The following is a 25,939-nucleotide window of genomic DNA, read 5'->3' as shown; positions in this document are numbered from 1 at the left end:
GAACTGAAACAAAGATAATAAAAATAAATTGTAGTATGAACACATAACAGTTCCCTGGGTGAATTTGAAACTTAAGTATGAAAATGATGAGCATATGTAAGAATTACCCCAAAGGTAACTGTTGCATTAGAGATGGCATAGGGTTAGTTGTACACTACACCAGACCTTCATGTTCGTGGGCCATTTACGTACAAGTGCCCAGAGACAAGGTGTCTCCTGCCACACCAGACTCACAATGGAATCCTGTTCATCTTTACTCAGAATTCCAAACCTAGAAATCTAACTTCTAGAGACTTTGGGGAGGGAGATGAACTCCTTGCTCTATGTTTACAGTGCAATCCTGTGACACAGTAATCTGAGAGTAAGTCACAGTGAACACAATAAAACTTGCTCCTGAGCAAACATGAATAGAAAAGCACTGTCACAAAACTTTGACAAGGCATCCCCAAGAGACAGGAACAGGGATGGTGAGCTGCCAGGGAGAGGGATAGACAAACAGATGTCCCTGGTAACTTGGGAAGGATGAAGTCCTTTGTCATGATTTGGTAGAATCTTGGAAGCTTATTGATGCATGTTATAAAATATTGCACAACCTTGGGAACTCAAGTTCAAACCCCTTTCAAAGTCTTCAGGGCAAGGAGTCTGAAAGGTCAGATCCTTGAATGTGGTGAACAGGGCAGCCCTACCATTAGCATAGCTGTCAAGTCTCCCGTTTTTCACGGGAAACCCCCGTATTTAAACCCATTTTCTGCTGTTATCCCTAATTGAAAAAAATCCCGTAAATCCCCCAGATTTAGAAAGCAGCTCCTACCGGCCAGGGAGGCTCGTTCTGCGCATGTCTGGACATGCGCAGAACCGATTTCAGGTGCCGCTCTGCCCATGTTTGGGCACCGGAAATCAGGCAGCGCCGGCACCGGAAGTCGCTTCTACGCATGTCTGGACATATGTAGAAGCGACTTCTGGTGTCGCACTGCTGCTGATCCCTTATTTTTCAATCTGGGAGTTGACGGCTGTGACCATTAGACAGAGTGAGGCAGCCACCTTAGGCAGAAGCTGGGGGAGAGAACCTTTATCCTGGCCTTTGACACCTAACATATGACCACCCTGTTATTGTTGGAAGGGCAGGTCAGTAATTGAGTAAATCAGCAGAAGCACTAAAGATTTCCACTTCTCATGGTCAACTTAGGTCTTTTTGATACCTGGGTGAGGAACACTTCAACCAAATCAAAAGTTGACACAGATATCCACAAACATCATGCCGGGCACCAACATAGACCGCTGATACCAAAATGTATGGGAAACAGCCCTACTAGAAAAGTTAACCAACAAACTCAAACTAGAAAGGGGACAAGCTACAGAGGATGCCTTCACCCCAGTGTGGTTCCCGTTTATTAGATACACAGCACAAAAAGGCAATGACCTATCCCCCCCACCGGCATTCAAATCAATATGGCTAACACCCTAGCCAGCCTCCCTCACACAAATAAGCCACACCACAATCAACTAAACACAACCAACCAAGCTCGGGAACTCCTAACCTCTCACAATAGCAATAAACACAAATAAATACATAAAGAACCTACCCATGTGATGATGACACAAAACCCCCTACACTAAGAATAGGCAATAGAAGGAAATAACAATATCCTCATCTCTCCCCCCCCTCCCCTTTCCCCCAACTGCAAGATGTCCGTGACAAAAATGCCTCTCACCAAACGTAAACAAACTGTGAAAAAGACTGAATTGAAAGTGGAGACAATAGATGTACCGTTCCCTGTTTATCTGTCTGCTTTGTAACACACACACAAAAAAAACCCCAATAAAAGCTAATTTTTAAAAATCATGTTGGGCACCAACGATGCTCATAGTTGCTGTTGTTTTGCTCACTTCAAAACTTGGCAAAGTGATGAAAGAGCATCCAACAATCAACATACTCTTAAAATGCCGCAACCTACGCAAGCCTGTAATATTCTTGGATCCATAAATAAATAAAGAATGATTGTGGGGATTAAACATAGCTTTAATCTAAATTATTACAAAGCGGCTAGCACATTTTTTCTCCAGGCTTTTTCCTACCACAACATGCCACAAGGAATTTAGGGAATGCCATGAAATTACTCTTTTCTTAATATTGTGGTTCATGCCCCATTTAAGGGAATCCAAATGAGGAGCTCTGCTACTACAACTCCTACATCTAAGCCTCCACATGCGTGCAAATTGAGATGCAGCCACATCATCTTGAGATGGGAAGCTGCAAAAAGCAGAACTGGCTTTATCAGTCACTGCTTAGTCCACTGTCTTGTCTGGTGCGATACATCTGGACAGCAACTGCCCGCAACCCGAGTTGGGCAACTCTTCAGCACTAAAATTAAGAACATGTTTAGAAGATCTTCCCACAGTGCCAAACCAACTCTGCTAATCTGGGACAAGAAAAGGAACAGGCCATGACAAAGGGCATTTGTTTCCTTCCTGCAAGTGCAAATTGACTCATCCACTGCTCTGCAACCTAAACTATGTTCAGCTACAAGATGGAGGGACTCCCAGGTCTTCTGCTAAGGCTGATGCTGACAGGTAAGGCACAGAGGGAGACACCCTTTCATAGCCATCAGTACAGAACATACTAGTATGGCGTTGAATTAAAAGTAATATGTTGTTTTGTAGTTACTTTCTTTGCTGTTTGAAAACAAGAAACAAGTTTCCCCCCTGTTTTTTTAAATAGAATAACATTCCCTGTCATTTATACAGTCCCAGTGATTCACAAAATGAATGACTATGAATGTTAGCTAGATTACTTCTCTTGTGGGCGTCGGACAGCGGGGAGACTGGTCGTCCCCCCCACCTTTCTTTATGAACCAAAATAATCCCAATTATCTATTTCAGTTCATACTATTGTCAGCGAATGAGTCTGGACATGTAATGTGATTGAAAGGAAGGCTGTAGTGGTGCTTAAAGGCAAGCAAAGGCAAGGGGTCTTCTGGTACCACAAGACTCCATTGTTGCTTTCTGCAACATGATGAAGGGCTGCTGGTGCCTCAGTGCTAGAGTGGTATCTCCACATGATCACCAACTACAAGTTTTTTCCCCTAGTCTACTTACCTAAGAGAGTAAGTCCTTAACTCTGTGGTTAAGAGATTCATCTGCATCTCTAGGTGAATTTAATTGACTCACCTGAGAACCAGCTACATAGCACAGCATATTTTGCATGCAGATAGTCTCCAGTTCAATCCCCAATATTTCCGGTTTGCTTTAAAAAGTTAGGCAGCTGTGGTGGGATAATAATAATAATAATAATAATAATCAATTTATTTATTATTTATACCCCACCCATCTGGCTGGGTTTTCCCAGACACTCTGGGCGGCTTCCGACAAAATATTAAAAATACAATAAAACATCAAACATTGAAAACTTCCCTAAAAAGGGCTGCCTTAAGATGTCTTCTAAAAGTCAGATAGTTGTTTATTTCCTTGACATCCAATGGGAGGGCATTCCACAGGGCAGGCATCACTAACAAGAAGACCCTCTGCCTGGTTCCCTATAACTTCGCTTCCCACAGTGAGGGAACTGCCAGAAGGCCCTCAGAGCTAGACCTTAGAGCTGAACGATGGGGGTGGAGATGCTTCTTCAGGTATACTGGCCGAGAGCCATTGTAGGCAGCACAGTATTGAATTAAATAGACAAATGAAAGATCAACATTATTTTACGAAGTGCATTTTTACTGTTATTCTCCTAGGTCTTCTGGTGTCTGCCAATACTTTCTCACCTTCAACACATGGAATTCCAGTCTACAAAAAGCCTAGCAAGCCAGGAAGACTGGAAGAGGAGATGAAGGTGCAAGGAGAGTCCCTCACCATAAAGGGCTTCTGTTCACAGCAAAAGAAAATTTGGTGCAAAGGAGATCTGCTGAAGGAATGTAACCCTACAGAGTCTCCTAGCCTCTCAGGTCCAGGGTGGAAATATCTGACTACTGAGCCAAACCAGAGGGTTGTACTACAGGATCTGAAAAACGGCTGTTTTTCTTTTTTCATGTCAGCTCTCCAAGTAGAAGATTCAGGGATATACTTGTTTGGGGTTCTTGATGGCCTGAACATCACCCCTTTAAGAAAAATCAAAGTCATTGTTCGAAAAGGTAAGGACATGTAGGTAACTAGAACTACCGTATTTTTCCATGTATAAGACGGTGGGTTTTTTTATTATTAAAAAATGCTAAAAATTGAGGGTTGGCTTATACACAAATAGTGCAGAGAGGGGATGGGCGATTGGTGGCAGCCACGAGTAGATTGTCAGTGGCGATTGGGCGGGTGATTGGTGGCTGCTGCAAGGCCTGCTGGCGATTGGCTGTTGCTGCAGCAATTGGGCGAGTGATTGCCAGCTGCTGGCAGTGAGCAGGCAGAAGATTGGACAATCGGCCATTTCCTTAATTTTGGGCCACCCAAAATAGGGGTTGTCTTATACACAGGGGTGTGTTGTTGTTGTTTAGTCATTTAGTCGTGTCCGACTCTTCGTGACCCCATGGACCATAGCACTCCAGGCACTCCTGTCTTCCACTGCCTCCCGCAGTTTGGTAAAACTCATGTTGGTAGCAGGGGACAACCATCTCGTCCTCTGTTGTCCCCTTCTCCTAGCGCCCTCCATCTTTCCCAACATCAGGGTATTTTCCAGGAAGTCTTCTCTTCTCATGAGGTGGCCAAAGTATTGGAGCCTCAGCTTCACGATCTGTCCTTCCAGTGAGCACTCAGGGCTGATTTCATTCAGAATGGATAGGTTTGATCTTCTTGCAGTCCATGGGACTCTCAAGAGTCTCCTTCAGCACCATAATTCAAAAGCATCAATTCTTTGGCGATCCGCCTTCTTTATGGTCCAGCTCTCACTTCCATACATCACTACTGGGAAAACCATAGCTTTAACTATATGGACCTTTGTCGGCAAGGTGATGTCTCTGCTTTTTAAGCAGAGACATCTGCTTAAAGGGGCGTGTTATGCATGGAAAAATATGGTAGTTCCTGTGGTAGATCAGGGCTGATCGAGACACAAGGGGGCGGAGGGATCACATGATATAGCTTTTCTGCGATTGTCCCATTGTATCAAGTTTAATCCCCTGCATTACTCATTAAAGAAGTAGGTAGGTTGCAGTGCTGAGAATGACTTCAAGAGAGCCACCGACAGCAAGGGTGGACATTATAGTACTAGGATAATGGGCACGTGGAAGGTCAACATTGTTTTACAGTATGTACTTTCACTGTTATTCTCCTAGGCCTTCTTGCACCTACCAATACTTCCTCACCTCCAACATCCGAGGTTCTATTCCTCAAAAGCCCTAGTAAGCCAGAAAAGAGACTAGAAGTGGTGATGAAGGTGCAAGGAGAATCCCTCAGCATAGAGGGCTTCTGTTCACCGCAATATTTGCAACAAGAGGCAGTCTGGTGCAAAGGAGATCTGCTGAAAGAATGTAACCCTACAGAGCCTTCTAGCCTCTCAGGCCTAGGATGGAAGTATCTCACTTCTGAACCAAGCCAGAAATTTGTGCTACAGGATCTGGGAAATGGCTGTGCTGCTTTTTTCACATCAGCTCTCCAAGTAGAAGATTCGGGAATATACTGGTTTGGGGTTCTTGATGGCCTGAACATCACCCCTTTAAGAAAAATCAAAGTCATTGTTCAAAAAGGTGAGCACATGGAGATAACTGGATCTAGTTCCTGTGGTAGATCAGGACTGATCTAGATCAGATGGTATAGTCCCCCTGGGAATGTAGCAGTTTAGTCTGCATGTGATTGAGTTCACATTTGATTATTCTTCCAGAAAGAAAAATTGCCTATCAAGGAAAGATGCATTCTAGCATAGCCTTTGCCCTTACCTGCCACTTTTTTAAATGTTCAAGAACCTTTTTTTATTCTGTGGAATCACCCAAAATGTGATTATCCCATCAGTAAGACCTGTGTAAGAACAGAGTTTGAGATACACCACCAAGGCAACACATGCACAACTGGAATAAGAAAGCAACGGCCAGGGCCGTCTTAAGCATATCGGGCACCCTGGCGCCATGGTGTGAAGATCGCTCCGGCACCCCCCCCCCCCGCCCAGTTTCCCACCGCAGCTATCTGCTGCAGTGGGCGCAGCCGCGCGGCGCCACCCTGGCGACCCGGCGCCACACAGCCTTGCCTTAGAGCCGGCCCTGGCAACGGCTCTTTAGTTGAGACAAATAGTAACAGCATCAGTGTTCATAAAAGGAAGCTGCAAAGACAGTGTTTCAAAGATCAATACAGGAAGCCTTTGTTATCTGTTAACATATTAATTATCATGCTAATAAGGGGACAATACTCTGGCTTCTCTTCAGATCGTATAAATCAGGCATTCCCAAACTGCGGCCCTCCAGATGTTTTGGCCTACAACTTCCATGATCCCTAGCTAACAGGACCAGTGGTCGGGGAAAATGGAGATTGGAGTCTAAAACATCTGGAGGGCTGAAGTCTGGGGATGCCTGGTATAAATCGTTCACATTTTACTAAAGAGAATAAGGGGCAAAAAAGGGCAAGTTATCAAAATCTGAATACACCTTTGAAAAGTTACAATAAAGACAAAAGTCTTATTTCTCTTCCTTTATTTTCAGGGCAACAAAATTATGGGACTGCGACAGAAACCAGTGAAAATGAACAAAGGTACCAACATTATACTATTTTTAATTTAAAGGCATCTGGATTAGGGATTTGTGTTTGCTACAGTATCTATTCCTCCCACCGCTCTATACTGTATTGCAGTTGGGTCCAAAAATTTATGTGAACAAGGAGGCAATTACAGGATTTGACCTTTTCGCTCAAATAATTATATTATGGCACTTCCAGACTTTTATATCCTCTACAAAAAAACACGCTATGATTATCTGCATCCAACATGCAGTCTGCATGTGCCTTTTCTCTGCTGCACAACTGTGCTACGAAACTGTGAGCTCTTTGCATGCTTCTTTCGCCTTTGAAAGTGAAACAAACTTTATTGTGTACAGTACATATAAACGACAGTTTAACAAATATATTGGGTACCTGTTAGCAAAGCCCATAGGATGACCCTAGGCCAGTCACTATATCCCTCAGTCTAACTTAACTTACAATGTTATTGTGAGGATTAAATAGAAGCAGGAGACTATTTTCACCATCTTGAGGAAAAGTGAGGTTTAAAATGTAATTAATTATAAGCAGTTTTAACTAATGCACTATGGATTGTTTCAGACTTTACCACATTGTCTTAGTCCTGGTTTCCACTGCGGTTGGCATAACAATTATTGCAGCCCTCATATTAGTTGTCACAATGCTCATCAAGAAGAAAACAAGAGGTATGATTTTCTTTTGTTTTTATGCAGCCCGGCCATTTTAAAGATTTCATTACATGCATAACCATAATAGCACCCGACAGGGATGTAAATGAATGGATTGGATTTGAATATTGTGCAGTATTGTAGCATCAAAGATGGACAGGATTGCACACCTAAATGGCTTCATCTGAGCAGCCTGTGTGCTTTCATGTCAATATTTGCCTTTCTAAATGAAGGCTGAAAAGTCTCTACGATATATCAAACAGCAAGAGAATTTGAGGCTCTGCTCAGCAGAAATTCACAAGCATCAACTGACTACATCTCATGACTCCCTCCACGAGTAACGTGCTTGTGCAATGCATAAACACACCAAGTGGCAAAACATCTGACAGGATACCACTCTGTGACATGATGGGCATTGAATGCATGGGGGGTGCATATCACCACCCATCTCAAACCATTCATCCAGTCATGTGACTCAATAGCTTTTACGCTTCCCACAGTCACCTTCCCACAGGTTTGGCCAAAAGACTTTCAACGATGCTATTTCTTCACAGCTCAGAGAAGGCCATTGCACTGAGTCCATGTCACACTTGAGCAATCAGTTAATATAAACGGAACCATCTCACATACCTATTATGCAGAGGCAGCCAATGAATGTACATTCAACAAAGAGATGCAACTAGTCAGTTGTCTGATGAATGTATCCCCACATTTTGCCATCTTCACATTTTTTAGGTGTACACTTACGTCTTAGTGTTCAGTTAAAAATTTAACATGTGAAGTGGCGCACAGGCAGGCACATTTATATACTAAAATGAGACTCTCTTCTTAATAGCAGCAGATGACCTGAATTTTGGTGATAACCCAAACTGTAGAATAATAACATTCCAGGTAAGATACCACTTCACAAGTTAGGAGAAAATCTGACCATGGGCAGTTTCTCCACTGTGGAAAAATAGTAATCATGAGCATTATCATTTGCCAAAGGAAAATAACTTCAAGTATGCTTTGCTTTGCCAGATTATCACATTCAACTCAGATTTTGTAATCAGATCTGTGGGGATCGTGGGCCACATTTGGCATATGGGCTACAGCTTCCACCTCTTCCAGGGGGATAAGAATGAATCCATTTCCTGAAAATATACAATTGCCCAATGCCTAGCATTAAGTTGCAAACCAGGCTGTAACCTTGACTGTGAATGCCATGTTGAAAACTTTAGAAATATACAACTAATTCATTCAGTACTGGATATTTTATATGGTCTATGGGAAATTCAGGCTTACTTGGCACCCACATTATTATTATTTTCAGCAAGTGAAGATGTGTTTGTTTTTTCCAGGCATTTAAATTTCTTAAGATCTTTTGGTGATTTTTAATACTTTTATATATGGTTTGCTGCTGGCAGGACTATTTTTACATGTGATTACTGGTATGTGTTTTTGCTTTCCTTAAAGGTTTTTGGCTTTTAAATTATATTCTTCACCATCCAGACACCAAACCAATTCATTTTCCCACCCACCCTCACTCCCAAATCAGTTACGCTCATAGATATAGCATGACTCTAGACCAGGACAGAGATCTCGCATGCCATGGGTATTCTACAGAATTAACTGTCCCCCTCCCACCCAGTGGAAATGTGATTATAGGATTCTTCTGTTAACCATTTTCAGCTTAAATGCTTATGCTGCTGGGCTAGAAACGTATTACTACAAAAATTACTATTTATTCTAGCAGTAGTTCAGTTTGTCTTATTTGAAAGAAGTCTGTCAGAGCCAGTTTGTATTTACACATTTTAAAAAAGATAGAAACCCCCTAACAGATACAGACACAATACTAAAAATGGGAGGTGAAATAAGGCTGGCATTTAAGAGTCCAAAAAACCAAGCCTTTTTGTTTCTTATCCATGCTCAGATACATGAAAGCACTGCTACCGACAATCCTTTGGACAAAGAAACAAACGCAGTATACACCATATTGAAGAAGCCAAAGTCAATGATAGAGGATGTGACATATGTCAACACGAAGTTCCCACTAAGGTCCAGTTCCATCAAACATCCCAGTGAGCTTTCATCTCCAGGAGAGTGCTCTCCAGGTGTGATCTCTTCAGGATCTGTGAAGTATGCAAATATCATCTTTGCTTCTCAGGTTCAACATAACAAGAACTAAAGACAAACTAGATATACTTGTATGAGTTCTATGTTTCCGATTGTGAAATTTAAATCTGAAACAAAGGTGGAAGTTGCACTTGGCTGAGAATTAAAATTAAAAGCTGTTTTCCAAATGCCCCCTTAACTTCTTAGGAATGTTGGGACTAATAATCATTATTGTAAGACTTGATAGTGGACCTATTACCGGCTTTTAGATCAGCCTACCCGGAACTTGTATGCATGTCAGTTCACACGGGCAGGCACTCCCATGAAAGTAGCTTTGACCCTGTGAGATGACATTTGCTTGAACCAGTCTGTGCACAGGAAAGCAGACACTATCTCTAGCAGTGAATAGCATGGGTGCAAAAAACAAGCTAATGTGCTTTTGCTCTCTCATCGTGCCATGCTCCCAAGTCGAGTTCTCATTCATGCTATGGACGATGTAAAATCCTGTTGTTAAAAATGTAACAGGAGTTATAGCATGCAGTGCATGTATGAATAAGTGCTCTTTGTATAAGAAAGCACTGGACCATTTTTTCTCAACATTTGGACAACAGCTGTTAACGCAAACCTGGGAAGGGACAGGAGATATTCTAGTTAAATGGTTGTACTTAGCTTTTAAGTTGTGAACATTTAAGGTCAAACCTAATTGACAGCAGACATTCTGTATATTTAAATACACAAACGTCCATTTTTTTCAGTTGGGGGAAGAAGAGTAAACAGGTCCAGTTTTTTCTCCAACACTGGAAGTGTTTGAATATGTGAACAGCTCTTGTGGGGAGACACATGACAGGAAGGTTTAGTATCCTGTACACAAATACCATTATTATTGTTGCTGCTGCTGTTGTTAATTATTTCGCTAAGCTTAAGTTGCATCCCCATCACGCCTTTGAACACGGCAAAGGAAGCTTTGTGCTTAAAAATACAGAACTTACCTCTGCTGCAACTACTTTGGCCCTAAGCAATAACTGTAGGGCAAAAGCCTAACGAACAATTTATCTTACACTTAAAAGTGTAGTAGATATAGTAGTCTAGTGCTTTATGTTGATTGAATTACATGAGAAGACATACAAAGGCATTAAGGTCTCCTCAAATACTTTTCTACTCCTCTTTTTTTGGTCACAGCTGATTTTTGTGTGGGCTGGTACCCGATAGAATGAGGGAAATGGTTGCATGGGTCACATCTAAATCCATGCTGCAGTTAGAGCAGGCATCCCCAAACTTCGGCCCTCCAGATGTTTTGGCCTACAACTCCCATGATCCCTAGCTAACAGGACCAGTGGTCAGGGATGATGGGAATTGTAGTCCAAAACATCTGGAGGGCCGAAGTTTGGGGATGCCTGAGTTAGAGCATCAGCCAGCCTTTGCCTCCTGACATGGTTTTTTTCTCTGAGTGGTGTGAAACAGTTCATGATCCAACAGAACTTGTTGGAAAAGTGATGTACTGTAGTTAATAAATATCAGCTTTCAGGTGTGTTCAGTTTTTGTTTTTGTTTTACCAGGCAATTCAAGTTGCTACTTAGACTACTACAACTGCACTGACTATACCATGGACCATCTTCTTGTGGGCTTTTCATGCTGAAAGATAAATTAGTTAACTGGTTTTTATTTGTCACTGCAGAATTCACACAAATAGCCAGATTATGGAGCGTTTTTTTTGGGGGGGGGCAGTTATTTCATACTACCCTAGAGGCATCTTTATCCCCAACCCTTGCAGTTACTGCAGGAGTTGTTCTCAGGAGGGACGTCCTTGCCACTGGAAAGTGACAAAGATATATAAAGTTCCTATTAGCATGAGCTTCCAGTGTTAATGGCAATGAAAGAAATTTCACTTCTCACAACTACTGATGCAAAATTGCTTGGCAGTCAGGTACACTCCAAGACAATGTGCACACCATTTGTTCAGACAAATTCAGCTGGCATTTTTTGTAAAGTCACATCTTATTGAAAGACAAGAGTAAGAATTAACAGTCGAAAAGACACAGGTCATCTCTGATTCCTCAGCCTCTCAATGAGTCTTTAGTCTTCTCCATCTTATGGAGAAGAAAGGTCGCCTTCTAGCATTATTCCACGCAGGAAAGGAACTCAGGTTTCCTCTTTATTTGAAGTCACTCGCTTCAGTGCAGCCTGAAGAGACTTCTTCAAAATTGTTCTGTTGAGGTCCAAAGCACAGGAAAAGTGATGCTGATGGGCCAATGTAATCTAAAAAGGAGGAAAAAATGTAGCTGCTTAGCGCATGCTGGTAAAAACCCATAACCCTTTTGCTACATTTATCCAGGTTGATTCCACTCTTATGCCCTGCCCCAGTTGCCTAGATTGTCTATGGTAAGCACACAAGTTGGAAGGACAAAAAAAGATTTTGCAAGCCCTTATGGTCGCTTAAGAGACTTAGTGATTGTCCAATCTTCCATGCTCAAAGTCTATCTATTCCACAATGGTATGAGGACCTCACTACTCTGGCAACATTCAAACATATTTCATATAGGCATCAATTTCATATGGATAGCTACTGCACATCTTGGAGGGTTTATGCAAACTTGTACGTTTAATTTCAGATTGGTGTACTGACTGTGGTCTATGATTATTTGCATATCACTGAATTCAAAGAACGTTAGTTGACCAAACCCAACATGTGTATTCCCATCATGCATTAATAAAAAGAAAGTCACACCTTGTGGTGCCACACTCCCCAAGAACCTGGGAGTGGGGATCACTATTTTGCTACTATGTCTTAGCGCCAAGGTTATCTAAGTTGGTTCTGTCTTACCGGCTTTTTCAACCAGGTTTTCTACTCAGCAAAGAAAACATATGGAGGATCGCCCACCCCTTTCTCTCTGCCCCAACCTCTGCCACCACCCTGCCCACATACAGTAAAACAACCATACTTTTCATGCAGAGAACCATATAATAATACTGTAAGACTAATTCTTGTAAACTCAGCCTAATGCCCAAACTGTTGAAGATTCATTCCCCGTGTCTGCTGTTATGGGATTGTTGTCTATCACATGACTGTGTTTTGATTCCACAGTGGGAAGTGACGAAGACAGGATGTTTGTGTTACTGTGTTTCCTGAAGTAGGACTATTGTCCTTTGTTTTTTCTCTTTGCTGTCTGATGCTTTAGAGAGAGGGAGCCATGTTGCAGTGCTCCATGTGTGTTTATATGTAAATAAAATAGATTAGCCAAATGCTGAGTTGCTGAGGTCTGTTACACAATTGCAAACACCCTGCGGATCCCTGAGTGTGCTGATATCAGTGGGCATCAGTTGCTGTGATGTTCGGGCTGAAGAACGTTTTTGAGGCTCCCGAATGATCGACCAGGACATGCTAGTCGGGCATGTGTCTCTGCCAGGGTCCTACTCGTGAGTAGGAGATCCTAACACAAACTATTTAAGAAAGTAAGCTGCCATTTTTCATCTCTTTTCAAATGCCTGTTGCAAGTAACTCACATTGCTTTGGTATTTGGTCAACACCGTCAAAACCAGATTTGCATAATGCATTGATGTGGCAAATTCTTGAGCCATCTGGCAAAGATTCAAGACCAACATGTTGAAGAGCTCAGTGGATAACGGTACCTGAAAAGTGGAGAAGATAAACAAGGGGGAAAGGGGTAGAGAGAGGCAGCCTAAATATTAATTGCCCTTGCATACATTTTAGTTGTTCAGATAGACTCAGTGCAAGCCATACTGGCCAAGAATGAATTAGCACTAGGACAGTAAAATGTTGCTCAGACAGAGGCTTCCTTAGACACTAAAAGAAACTAGTATCACAACTAGATTTGCACTACAGTTTGAGATGCTGGCATTTACTTCAACCACATTCAGCAAAGGCACACACCATGCTGTCAAGAGAAGGGACAAAAATGCAGGCAGCAGAGAAATGGCAAGATGCTAGTTTGGAGAGAATAGATTCTAGTCTCCATTGCTATGCAACTAGTAAATTCTATATTGAAGCACAGGAAGACTTAAATTCGTAGTCACCTGTCTTCCCAGCAAAGAATGCACAGCTACGAGGAGATCTTCTGACCATGGCATTTCTATAATATGGCTGCAAAGAAAGGCAGAGGAGGGAGAAAGATAACAAAATTATATTGGGGTAGTCTTTATGCCACTCACTAAGGCAGGCATAGGCAAACTCTGGCCCTCCAAATGTTTGGGACTACAGTTCCCATCATCCCTGACCACTGGTCCTGTTAGCTAGGGATGATGGGAGTTGTAGTCCCAAACATCTGGAGGGCCAGAGTTTGCCTATGCCAGCACTAAGGCTATTTCCTGACTCAATAATATGTTAATTGCCATGTGGTTAATAACAATATTGCAGTACTGAAAAGATTTCAGGTCTCTTCTATGGAGCTGAAGATGTGCAGCATTAGGGTTCCAACCTTTGATTAATGGATAAAAAACAGCTCAAGAGCATCTGTAATTAAATGAACAACAATCTTTTGATAAAATTTATGTTTAATGTAAGTAATGAAAACTGGAGGTGGCAGGCAGCATCTTAGGTGCTGCCCCTTAACTTTCACAAAGGACAGAATGCCTCTAAGATTGCACCTCCTGTGACATGCATGTGCCATGTAACAAACAAAAGTATACTCCTCCCCTGCTCAACTAGATTTTTAGTCATATGCAAATTTATCACTATTCATTGATTTAAAAACATCTTATTAATCAACCCAGGTTTCTTTAATCTTAGTCAGGCATAGGCAAACCCGGCCCTCCAGATGTTTTGGGACTACAACTCCCACCATCGCTAGCTAACAGGACCAGTGGTCAGGGATCATGGGAGTTGTAGTCCCAAAACATCTGGAGGGCCAAGTATGCCTATGCCTGATCTAAGTCCTAGAAAACATATAAAAATAAAAGGTCCACAGGGAAGACACAGGATGGCCCACTAGATGTTGGACTACAACTCCCATCATTTGTGGCTACCAGCCATGCTAGCTGGGGCTGATGGAAGTTGGAGTCCAACAGAAACTTCCCCAGTATATAGTCTCATATATCGGAAGGTAGCAACACCTTGACACTCATTTGGGTTCCCGTCATTGGAAATCAAATCCTCTTTCATGCAATTCCAATATTACATTTCATTTTACACCAGGAGAATTTACCTGAACACCAGCCTCACATACTCAGGCTCCAAACACTCCTCAATTAGTTTGCACACCAGCTTCATCTGCTCAAGGCCTTCAAAAGCAAAGATATCAAAAATTTGCATTTTGTATATTTTTAAGGGGCTAATGAGAACTTTGCTTTCAGAAATCTGATGATGTAGCTAAATTGTGGACATTCTTATTTGTTCATTTCTTAAATGCCAGAGGCTGGTGATTCACAAGTGCCTTGTACTTTACTGCTAGTAGTTCTGATTCTTAAAAAAGTTTTAAAATGTAGTGCCAGCCTGCCTAGAACCTGTGGGCTACAGTTTCCCCACCCCTGTCGCAAGCAGTAAAGATGTACAAGCAGGTCAATTCTCTCCCTCCAGCCCTTTCCATTTTCCTTTCCAACTGATACTCAACATTCTGTTATCTCCTGGAGCCTGCTCAGAACCTCGATAAGCTCTTGAGCCCTCCACCCCTTTTCATGTTCTGTTTACCAGAACATGTCCGTACCCACCCCACCCTGTTTCTTAGAGGTCCCATTTTCCTCTCTAATCATGCCACCGCCCAACCTACTAGAGAGAAGAATTTATGCCACCTCTACAAACAGAAGCTCAGGCAAAATAAGCTCACCTTTTACTGGAGCCCGTATAACTGAAGAAATCAAGTTACAACAGACTGGGCGAGAATATTTGGAGCAGAACATCATCAGGGCAGTTGTGAGAGGCCAGGAAGGTGGCTCAGTCAACAAGAGAACCTACAGGCCAGCACAGGGAGATAATATTGTTAGATACACCATCAGCAGCAACAACCGTGCATACTTTGGGGATACAGAAGCAGCTACAATTCTGTTTGAGCGAAGAGTGAAAGAGGCTGATGGGAAAAACAGACAACCTTTTCCAGGTTGTTTTGCATTTAAAATTGGATGGCAACATGTCATACAAGATGAGAAGCTCAAAATGCGAAACACGTCTACAGGAGCTCTGCTTCCGCTATTCCACTGAAGGATAGAGAACTCAAGTTATGGATAATAGGGATACAGTGGTACCTCGCAAGACGAATGCCCTGCAAGATGAATTTTTCGCAAGAAGAATGCGTCTTGCGTTCTGATGGTGACTCGCAAGGCGAATTCGTTTTGCGAAAAATTCGTCTTGCGAATCGCAGTTTCCCCATAGGAATGCATTGAAATTTAATTAATGTGTTCCTATGGGCAAAAAAAGAAATTTCAATGCATTCCTATAGGAAACCGCGATTCGCAAGACGAATTCTTTGCAAAACGAATTGACTCTCGGAACAAATTAAATTCGTCTTGCGAGGCATCACTGTACTGGTGATCATTGTCCCATCATTTACAGATCAGTAGCACCCAGGGCCAACCACAAAATGTTTTGGCACCTGAGACAAAGCACAAAATGGCGCCCCACTCCCTGCCAGGAAAAAGGGCTGAGTGAAGATCTACAAGGCTGAGAAGAGACCAGCAGCTAATGCTGCAACAGCGGGTAATACATTTCTTGGAGGCCAGATCTCCTGCCCTTGTGGATCCTGCTGCCTTAGGCGGTCACCATGCCTTGCCTCAAGGATGGGCTGGCCCTGGTAGAACCAAAAATAATTGCAACCCTATTGCTATTTGAGGATAGAATCGCTCACTGGTCTTTAGCAAGCTCCAGTCCTGCACTTACTCAAAGTATTTTCAGTAACGTTCATATCCTCATAGACACCTGCACTCGGAGTACTGTGGAGTATAAGGTTTCAGGGTAGTTGCCACTCATTAAAAAATGAAAACTATGTTTGCAAGCCCCAATTTTGGTACAATAGTGTTATAGTTTCTGGCCAAATAATTTCACTTGGGAGTGCAGTCCTAGCTTCCCAATGTTAAAGGATGGGGAGAGGAGTTAGGGTGGCGCATAGTCACCTTTCTACAGGCCACTCTGGGGGCTCTGTCCTAGTGGGTAAAAAACTACTGTCAATAAAAAGCCGCCAAACGGGACTTTTCAGCATGGAGCACTGACAACTTTGTATCCCTGGGACGCAGGTCCCTCAGCCCTTTCGCTGCGCCAGCTCTAGGCAACACAAGCAGTAGGCTTCTAATGTGATCGTAACAGTGAATCTGCCATGCCACTCCATTCTGCTTCTCCCAACTGTAGGGTAGGTTTGCTTTGCCCCTTACTTACTAAATAAACTGCTTTTTTAAAAAACATAGAATATGGCAGCAGCAACAGCAACAACAACAACACAGTCATACCTCGGCTCCTGAATGCCTTGGGAGTTGAACATTCCAGCTCCTGAACGATTGATAACCGGAAGTGAGTGTTTTGGTTTTCAAATGTTCTTTTGGAAGCCAAAGATCCGACAGGGCTTCCGATTGGCTGCAGGAGCTTCCTCCAGCCAATCTGAAGCCGTGCTTTGGAAGTCGAACGTTTCAGAAGTCAAACAGACACATCAATAAACCTCTGAAGTTTCCGCCAAAGGAAAGGAGGTTTCTTCTTCATCCGATTTATATTCTCAGTACTTACCCGAGGTAGAAAGAGCTTTTCAGCAAGAACTGCTGCATTACTATAGCCAAGATCAGGTGAGAGTGCGACTAACCAAGTGCAGAAATGCAGAAGTTTGTTGTCTGGGCACTCCGAGAGCTGCAGTAATGAGCACAGAACTTCCAACTAAAGGAAAGAAGACACAAAATATTACCCAATAGTCTGTTCCCCAAATATCACTTGTACCTGGGCAGGTTGGTTTCAGCAAGGTTTGGGAATATAGTTACTTGGGAAGGAGTCTGACTAAGTGAGTTAGTTAATTAAATTTATTAAATGCCGTTTAATAGTAAGAGTAATAATAATAGGAATAATGTGTCTTACAATGGATACAGGAAAAAATAAAAACTTGCATAAAATATTAAAACCACCCCACCCTCACAAAAAACAACAAGTGGCTAGAATGTTGAAGGGGACAAATGATTGCCAGCGCATAACTCTGGTGCTCAAAAGCTTGCTTGCACCAGTTGCCCATACAGTGCCCACACACTTGTATTACCGTATTTACTTGAATCTAATGCTCACCTTTTTTGGCCAAATGACATTGCAAAAATTAAGGTGCACATTAGATTTGATGGTGCATTTACATTTAATACTTTTTTTGTGTTTCAAGATTCTGAAAATTGAGGTGTGAATTAGATTCAATAGCGCATTAGACTCGAGTAAATACGGTAATTTACAAGACCCTTAACAATTTGGGATACCTCAAAGATTGCCTTAATCTCTCGAATCCCTGCCAGATCACTGAGGTTTCAGGGGAGTCACTGTTAGTGGTATTTCACTGCTTGGGTGCACAGCTCATATCCAAACGGAGTCATGCATTCAGTATTGTGGGCCCAATTCTGCAAAACTAATTTCCTGTTGAGGTCAGACAGACTCCCTCCCTGGAATTTTTTTCTTTCTAATTTCAGCAGGCATTTTAACTGAAATCTAATTTTATAGTTTAACAATTAAAAAAACATTTTCTGTATTGTACTGTATTTATTGCACAGCACTTAGAGGCAACTGTAACCAATTAGAGATGATTGTAGTAAAGCAGTATATAAATGGTTTAAATAAGTAAATAAGACATACATCGTGAATATTCAATTGGCATAAGGACAATATTTTTTAAAAAAACAATAGATGCATTAAATGGGACTTAATTTACAGACTTAAGACCAGGCTGTAAATTACTTACATTGATTTTTGCCCTACTAACCTGGCTTGGAGTACATTCATTAAAAACTTGTAGCTCAGGTGGAGCGATCCCATCAGAAAGCTAAAAGTCAAGGGGGGGGAACACAGATAATGTAAAAAGGCACGGTATGAATCTGCTTCTCCTTAAAATGAAACTACTCCAACTGAACAGAACTTTATTCAAGGGGTATATAAGGAAGTCTGCCAGGGCATCTGCCCCAAGCAGAAATGCGGTAACAAATACTTACATCAAACTGCATTTCTAGAAGTTCTTTTAGTTTTGGTACATGGTCCTAAAATACAAGAGAAAAATGTTTAAATTGTTTATGTGCTTCAGAAAGTTGCACACTCTGAACAGCAACAAGCCACAGATTGGCTAATAATATACTGACAATATTTTTATAACACTATACTGTTTCAAAATTCATAAACAAAAGACTGCTAGGTTGGCAGGAACTGGGACCGAGCAACGGGAGCTCACCCCGTCGCAGGGATTCGAACCACCGACCTCCTGATCACCAAGCCCTAGGCTCAGTGGTTTAACCCACAGCGCCACCCGCATCCCTCGTGGATATAGATACATATGTTTTGTTTTTTGTTTCCATTTCTAGAATAGCCATCAACCAAAGTCCTGCCAGCGCTTTGCAAAGATCAATAAAATACTTTTATCGTGGGGTGGGTGGCTGGCTGACCATTTCAGTTCGTTGTTATTGTTGTTGTTTAGTCGTTTAGTTGTGTCTGACTCTTTGTGACCCCATGGACCGGGAGCCAGTGTACAGCTTCCAGGTCATGTGGCCAGCATGACAAAGCCGCTTCTGGCGAACCAGAGCAGCACACGGAAACGCCGTTTACCTTCCTGCTGTAGCGGTACCTATTTAACTACCTGCACTTTGACATACTTTCGAACTACTAGGTTGGCAGGCGCTGGGACCGAGCAACGGGAGCTCACCCCACAGAGGATAAAAGGGACTTGTGTAGCATTCCTGGTAAGGAGGACTTATGTTCCATGTTCGCACTGCTAGTTTGCCAAAGAAGGAAGAAAATCTAAGAGCTTTTCCTACCTTGATATAATCAGGGACCTCGGCTGCAGTGCCCTGTTGGGGACTCCAAATGGCAACTTTTGCTTCTTCTGCTTCCTCCATTGGGCAGCTTTGATATACAGCATTGCTTGTGCTATGAACACCTTCATTCTCAGACACCTCCATCATGAGTTCATTCCCTGTGTTAACTCCAACTCCCTGCATTAGACCACGTGGTTCACAAAGTTCTGCATTCAATTCAACTTCCAGTCTGGACCTCTTCTCCAGCACCTTTTCTTCAGGATCCAGTGGTTCCTCAGCTACTTCCTTATTTTCCCTTATCTGAGGCACAGAACCAGGAGCACCTCCAGTCCATGTTATGTAAGGACTTGCCGGTTTAGCACACCAACTTAATTTCCTTTCTAATTCAGGTTTGCCGCAACTAACTTTCTGGCAAATATATTTCAGCTGCTGCCGACATGAATCAGATAGTAGGGCTGGCATTACGGAGCTATTCTCTTGCACCCTCACTTGCAGAAAATCCCTCAATCTCTGCACCCATAGATCAGGGCTGGGATCCTGTCTAGAAGCTTGAAGTAGGTGTTGGAGGCATGCTTCTGGCACTGTAGACTGTACTGTAAGCAACAGGGCAAAGAGGTTTCTTTGGCACAACACTGGAAGCAGCAACAGCAACGGTTTTCTGAAATAACAATTTGGAAGAAAAAAAGAGCAAGATCATCACCAGGGAAATATGATAACTCTATAGTAACATGGGAAGTATAACTCAACGTGCAGCACACCTCAGTATTATGTGACATTATACTGGGTTGAATGTTGTTATTACTGTTGCTTTATTGCTAATGGTTTCCACCAGTCTTACGATGTTTGTTATTATTTTGGGGTTATAAAATGTTGGGATTTTATATCCATATGATGGCAACTGAATTATGAACATCTGGTCCTAAAACAAAGTGGGGGAATTGAGGCATAGAATCATAGAGTTGGAAGAGACCACAAGGGCCATCCAGTCCAACCCCCTGCCAAGCAAGAAACACCATCAAAGCATTCCTGACAGATGGCTGTCAAGTCTCCGCTTAAAGACCTCCAAAGAAGGAGAGTCCACCACACTCCTTGGCAGCAAATTCCACGGTCGGACAGCTCTTACTGTCAGGAAGTTCTTCCTAATGTTTAGGTGGAATTTTCCTTCTTGTAGCTTGAATCCATTGCTCCGTGTCCGCTTCTCTGAAGCAGCAAAAAACAACCTTTCACCCTCTTCTATATGACATCCTTTTATATATTTGAACATGGCTAACACATCACCCCTTAACCTTTTCTTCTCCAGGCTAAACATACCCAGCTCCCTAAGCCGTTCCTCATAAGGCATTGTTTCCAGGCCTTTGGCCATTTTGGTTGCCCTCCTAGTTGTTGTTGAAGGCCCTCTAGTTGTTGCTGGAATCCTATCAGCCCCAGCCTGAATGGTGAAAATTTGATCAGCAGCACTTGAAAGGCCACAGGTTCCCCATCCCAGCCGTAAAATACATTCTCTGTTGTGAGTAGACCTTTCCCCTCAATATATAGTCACTTTCTAGCATGTTCTGGATGTATGCTTTTCTGTCACCTATGGGGGAAAGGGAGGAACAAGACCCAGCCATTATATGACATCATAAAATATGGTATTATATGAACATATGAAGTTGCCTTATATGAAGCTAAAATCAGCAGGGGAAGAATACACAACCTTTTCTGGTTCCGAGCAATTCCCACAACCTACTGGATCATCACTGAAGCAAGTGTCAGACGCTGCATGATTGGGGTTCTTAAGACCTGAAATAATTCTGCTCTATAAGGACACTATCCTATACTTTTTTAAATGAGAGATTTGAGCAACTCACAAGGTGAGGGTCTCCTCAGAGCCTGTGAGGACAGGCTCTTGAGAACACAGAATCTCTGTGAAGGTCCACCAGCTGAAGCCCTGCCTTGCTTCTTGCCCAGACAGGGAGCGCTGAAGAGTACGGAAAGCAGCCAGGGCCCCCCAATGCCCAGACTTCAGTGTGCAGAGGAGGAGACGAGAAGCTTTATCAAATCGTTGCAACCAAGGAACGGGCGGACGATCCATGTTGATAGCACTGTTGATCAAGCTCTAATGAATATAAAAAGCATACAAAACAAATCAACAACAGAACTGGGATGAACCCAAGAGTCACCTGGTCTAGTCCTAGCTTTTCAGACAAGTATTTCTGTCACAATCGACAGCTCATCCTTAAATCGTCATCCTGTGCTTAGAAAATATTAAGTGCTTTGTAAGTAATAATAACACACATCACAAGTGGTGGGAGGAAACTAGATGCACCACAACAGCGGGACTCATAGAACAGGTTTTACCATGTTCCATATTTCACCTAGAAAGTACTTAACATTTTCTAAGCACTGTACGTACAAGATAAACTAGTACAGTATCTGTCTGCAGGCTCACAATATACTAGAAAAATACAAAAGAGAAAAGAAATGAGGAGGAGGAAGAAAGAAAGAAAGAAAGAAAGCACTACCATTGTCTGCAGAAGCCCTACTAGTTATGCTTCCTAAGTGATGTAGAACTGTACTCTGCACGTGCTCAAAAACATTTATATATCACACACAAACACACATTCAAGACTGACCACAATCAATCCTTAGCTACAAGGTATTTCCCACCAAGTATTTGTCTTTGTCAAACATTAAATGAAAAGCTGTGATTCCTCAAGAGAAACTCATTCTAGAAATTTGGGGGTTTGACAGTTTCCTCATCTTTCCAAGAGCCATGGGACTTACCCATAAAGACTGCTAAGCTATTAATGAGCAAACCAACAAAAATAATAATTTCCTGTCAGCATACACTCCCAGAACAGTAAAACTATTCTGTTCTTGCTGGAGCGAGCCTGATCATAAAATCATAGAGTTGGAAGGGCATCTAGAGTCATCTAGTCCAACCCTCTGCAATGCAGGAATCTCAACTAAAACATACATGCTCTTGGGTTGCATAATGGGGGGGGGGGGAGTAATGCAGTAACCAACACCATCTTTTAAACTGCATTTTTTTGCTTTGTTGCCCGAGTGAGAGAAGCCCCATAGCAGAGGCACCGCTTTCCTGGTCAAAGATTCCGTTCCCCTGGCGTCCAACGGAAAGGTAAGTCCAATCGCAGCAGGCATGGAGGTTGCAATCCTATGCACTTTATTGGAAGTAAGCTCCATTGCACTCGGCAAGACTTGCTTTTGAGTAAGCATGTGCACACTTACCTGGGGAGGAGGCCCATTGCACAGCGGGGCTTACTTCAGAGGAGACACGCACAGTAGGATCGCGCTGCAAGGCTGCAATCTGGTGCACATTTGGGTGTGAACCGCACAGAATTCCATGGAACTGAATCTTAGGAGAAGTGAGAAAAGGATCAAACTACGCAGTGGCTACCTCTACCGGTGTGGCCCGGGCGAAGTCCTGCTAGGAGACGCGTCCCTCCTGCATCCCAGTCGAGCCGCTTCTTTGGAAAGTGCGCAGGCCGGAGTCCCCGCAACTTTCTCCTCCGCCTTCCTCGTCTTCCTTCCCGCGCTCTATTTGTGATCAGACATTGTCCAATCCGGCGGGAGGGAGGCGGGGCTAGCAGGCGTATCACGGCCCCAAGAGATAGGAAAAGCGAAAGAGTAATTCCCTCTGCTGCCCATAGAAAAAGTGAAAGAATACGGTACTTCACTCCGCTGCAGAGACCCGCCTTCTTTAGTTCTCCACCGGGGCGGAGCCGAGAGCTAACCATTGAAAACAACGGAAAACCTTCCTCCCCCCCACAAAAAAAGGAGTTCCTGCTCTAATTGGTCTTATTTCATGATAGGAAAAAATAATAAATGCCAATGCAGTTCACTATCCACGCACAATGGAACCACAAGTCAGCAAACAAAAATAAAAAAAACTTTTATTCTGCCAGGGGTTTTGCCTGATGGTCTAACAGGCACGTCCAACAGGTAGATCGTGATCTACCGGTAGATCACTGGCTCCCCTCAAAGAAGCTCAACAACTTTGACTCCCCTAAAAAAGCTCAACAACTTTGACCTGAACCCCTAAAAATGGGCTTTCCTCCCTTAAAAAAGCTCAACAACCTGAACCCCCCAAAATGGGCTAGATCACTGCCTGTTTTTAACTCTGTGAGTAGATCGCACTCTTGGGAGTTGGCCACCCTTGGTCTAAGAGTTATGTTTTGCCTGAGGTCTCTGCCTTTGTTTGCTGTGTGTTTTTAATGTTGCATTTGTGAATCAATTCTAAACGTCGTGATTTAAAACTGCAGGGGAGTGCCCTGGCAGTGTATAGCTACCTACCTGCGGCTCAGCGGGGACCGAAGGCTTCTGGTTGCACCAGAGCTGGAGTTGGGCGCAAGGGAGACACACAAGCCGCATCCTGGCCTATGTTGTGCATGGAGAACTTTTGGTTAAGAGTCAAACTAATGCCAGGGCTCGTCTAAGCAGGAGGGCCACCCTGCTCAGTCGCGACTCTCCATAACTCTAGGCATTGCCTCATGCAAGCCCCCAAACCCTGCTCTGCACCCTACTTGGCACATGCCCAACAAAACTTGGGATTTGGATCCCCCCAAAGGCAGAGCTCCCCAACTTGCCCATGAGATTTTTCAGTAAATTGCTGGAGACTTTACTGCTGCAAGGCGTAAGGTGAACATGTAGCAACACAGACCAGGGCCTTCAGTAGTTCAGGTGCCAGCAATAATTACTCAGCTTGTAACGTCGTTCATTTAGGCATCATTTGCAGAAGCATTTGCTGTTGTGGCATTTAATACCCACTGCAATGATTGTTTGCTGTTTGAATTATAAACATTCTATCTCTAGGGGTACATTTGCCTTTTTTTCCATTTTGGGAAGAGCCTATAATGTAACAATACACCTCCCTTTCTGTGTGCAAATCAGAAACTACCTCGAGCAGAAAGTGGTTGTAACTGCAATCATTTATCCATGTCTTCTCAGCAAAAAACCTTGCCTTCTAAACGAATATATACCGGTACGAGAGTTAGGTGACGTGTTGGTGTTTTCAATAAAATTTTCTTATTATGCTGTCTTTCTCCTATACACGCACAATAGCAGTTTCAAGGAGTGTCCCTTAATGTGACATCTAAAGGGACACCAACAGTGCTACACTATGCATCTTTCTGCAGCAAAGTCCCACTGATTTTGTGAGCAGGCGTACAATTGTGCACATCCTTAATTAAATAAGATTATGTTTGATGCAAGATTTTAATTCTCCCTTTCAACATATGAATGCCATTCCCTAGTTTGTCCTCATGAGATTAGTTATCATGTGGAAACCCAACTTTAAATCATACACATTCCTGTTTCATGTATGTTTACTCATATGTAATTCTGTTTCACTTATTTTTTGTTTTGGAGAGGCAACACACACACACCAAGAGAATGCTTTTAAAAAACTGAAAAACAAATATTTAAAATCAACAAAATGTATTACAGTGAAAATAACCTACATTGCTTATATACGGGCCCTCCTGTGGTGCAATGGATCAGTGCATCTGGCAATTAACCAGAAGGTTGGTGGTTCAAGCCCATCCAGGGTTGGCTGTGGGCAGGATTCCTGCATTGACGGGGATTGGACAAAATGACCCTTGCAGTTCCTTTCTAACTCTAAATCTTGGAAATCCTGCAGTAACAAATCCTTGGGATTCATGGTCTCAGCCAAGCAAATGCTTTCACCACTTGCTTAAGTTTAGAAACTAAATTCTTCCACATACAGCCTAGCCCATCTTCTGCATAACTGGGGGACAGATAAAATGGGATTGCTTTCCAACAGGGAAAATTTCAATCGGAGCAAATTCAGTACATCCACAAGGCAGGACTTGGTAGCCGTCATACTCAAGTACTGTAGCCTGACACAATTAATTATGTGTGATTTACAGCTTGTCTATCCAAACAAGTATTGTAAGCCTTAGTGAAGTCCTCACTGGAACCGGTTTTGCATGAACCAGGACAAAACCTGCTAGAGTTATTTGGGTCAAATTATGTCATGGGTTTGAGTGCTGTAATTTAGTACCGCAGTGATCTCACTAGTACTACTGCAAAGAATCAAGGACATGTTTTGCCTACACAATGGAGGACAGAAAATGGTTCTTCAGCATTTAAACATTCTGAGTGTCAATGTAAGCATCTTAGAAGAACCCAGATACTGATGTAAGCTGAAGCCTTTATATCTTTCAAATAGTCACTCATTTATGGAGGGCGGTCACAAAATAAGAAAAAGCAGGGAGAACAGGCTTTAATCAGCCAAAAGCATAGGTGGCCTTCAGGGAAACAAAACATCTTACATTAGAAGGAAGTACCAAGTCTCTGGACTCAAGATTTCAGGGTTGTGGCAGCCTCTATTGACTACATCAGATTGGAGAATGCACTGACAAGTTTGCATGCTTAGGAATGTTGCTTGAACGGCACTAAAATTGCACTCCTTGGAACTTTCTCCACAGGCCAAGAGAGTGATACCCCTATGCCTAGCAGTGTTAAATGTTACCATTCTGACAGTCATATAGCTAGAGAAGTGCATTGCAATAAATTTTTTTCGGGGGGGGGGGGGAACCAGGATACTATAAAAAATAGGAAAAAAACTGAATATATTTGTGTTCATACACTACAACACGTTTTAA

At 42.7% G+C, this 25,939-nt stretch overlaps 2 protein-coding genes across 3 annotated transcripts; one reads left to right on the top strand and one right to left on the bottom strand.

Moving 5' to 3' along the window:
* The first annotated feature begins 2,513 nt into the window (after positions 1 to 2,513).
* On the top strand, positions 2,514 to 9,471 carry LOC118089556 (uncharacterized). Its single transcript, XM_035124354.2, has 7 exons — positions 2,514 to 2,571; positions 3,732 to 4,127; positions 5,253 to 5,663; positions 6,606 to 6,654; positions 7,219 to 7,322; positions 8,140 to 8,195; positions 9,217 to 9,471. Exons 1-7 carry the CDS (start codon positions 2,514 to 2,516, stop codon positions 9,469 to 9,471), a joined length of 1,329 nt encoding a protein of 442 aa, XP_034980245.1.
* A 2,048-nt stretch (positions 9,472 to 11,519) lies between these two features.
* FANCE (FA complementation group E) lies at positions 11,520 to 25,856 on the bottom strand. Of its 2 annotated transcripts, none has more exons than XM_035122921.2 (11): positions 22,542 to 25,856; positions 21,161 to 21,408; positions 19,311 to 19,968; positions 18,498 to 18,542; positions 18,272 to 18,331; positions 17,056 to 17,199; positions 15,176 to 15,299; positions 14,558 to 14,633; positions 13,431 to 13,497; positions 12,900 to 13,025; positions 11,520 to 11,654 (listed from the first exon to the last, which is right to left on the bottom strand). In XM_035122921.2, the coding sequence occupies exons 2-11, from the start codon at positions 21,382 to 21,384 to the stop codon at positions 11,538 to 11,540; spliced, it is 1,641 nt and encodes a 546-aa protein (XP_034978812.1). In that variant the 5' UTR covers positions 21,385 to 21,408; positions 22,542 to 25,856; the 3' UTR covers positions 11,520 to 11,537. The 2 variants fall into 2 exon arrangements, with proteins under 2 accessions (XP_034978812.1, XP_034978813.1); XM_035122922.2 differs by having other exon boundaries at positions 22,711 to 25,856.
* Positions 25,857 to 25,939: the final 83 nt, after the last annotated feature.

The sequence above is a fragment of the Zootoca vivipara genome, chromosome 7, assembly GCF_963506605.1.
Source record: "Zootoca vivipara chromosome 7, rZooViv1.1, whole genome shotgun sequence".
Classification (NCBI taxonomy): Eukaryota; Metazoa; Chordata; class Lepidosauria; order Squamata; family Lacertidae; genus Zootoca; species Zootoca vivipara.
The sequence above is the reverse complement of the archived record's forward strand: the minus strand, read 5'-3'. Positions and strand labels throughout refer to the sequence as shown.

Coding starts and splice junctions, on each gene's coding strand:
- LOC118089556 (XM_035124354.2), top strand. CDS start 2,514: ATGTTCAGCTACAAGATGGAGGGACTCCCAGGTCTTCTGCTAAGGCTG. Junction 7,323..8,139: donor CATCAAGAAGAAAACAAGAG/GTATGATTTTCT, acceptor TCTTCTTAATAG/CAGCAGATGACCTGAATTTT. Junction 8,196..9,216: donor GTAGAATAATAACATTCCAG/GTAAGATACCAC, acceptor ATCCATGCTCAG/ATACATGAAAGCACTGCTAC.
- FANCE (XM_035122921.2), bottom strand. CDS start 21,384: ATGGATCGTCCGCCCGTTCCTTGGTTGCAACGATTTGATAAAGCTTCT. Junction 17,200..18,271: donor ATGAATGTACTCCAAGCCAG/GTTAGTAGGGCA, acceptor TCTTTCCTTTAG/TTGGAAGTTCTGTGCTCATT. Junction 15,300..17,055: donor AAAAGCTCTTTCTACCTCGG/GTAAGTACTGAG, acceptor GCTGGCCTGTAG/GTTCTCTTGTTGACTGAGCC.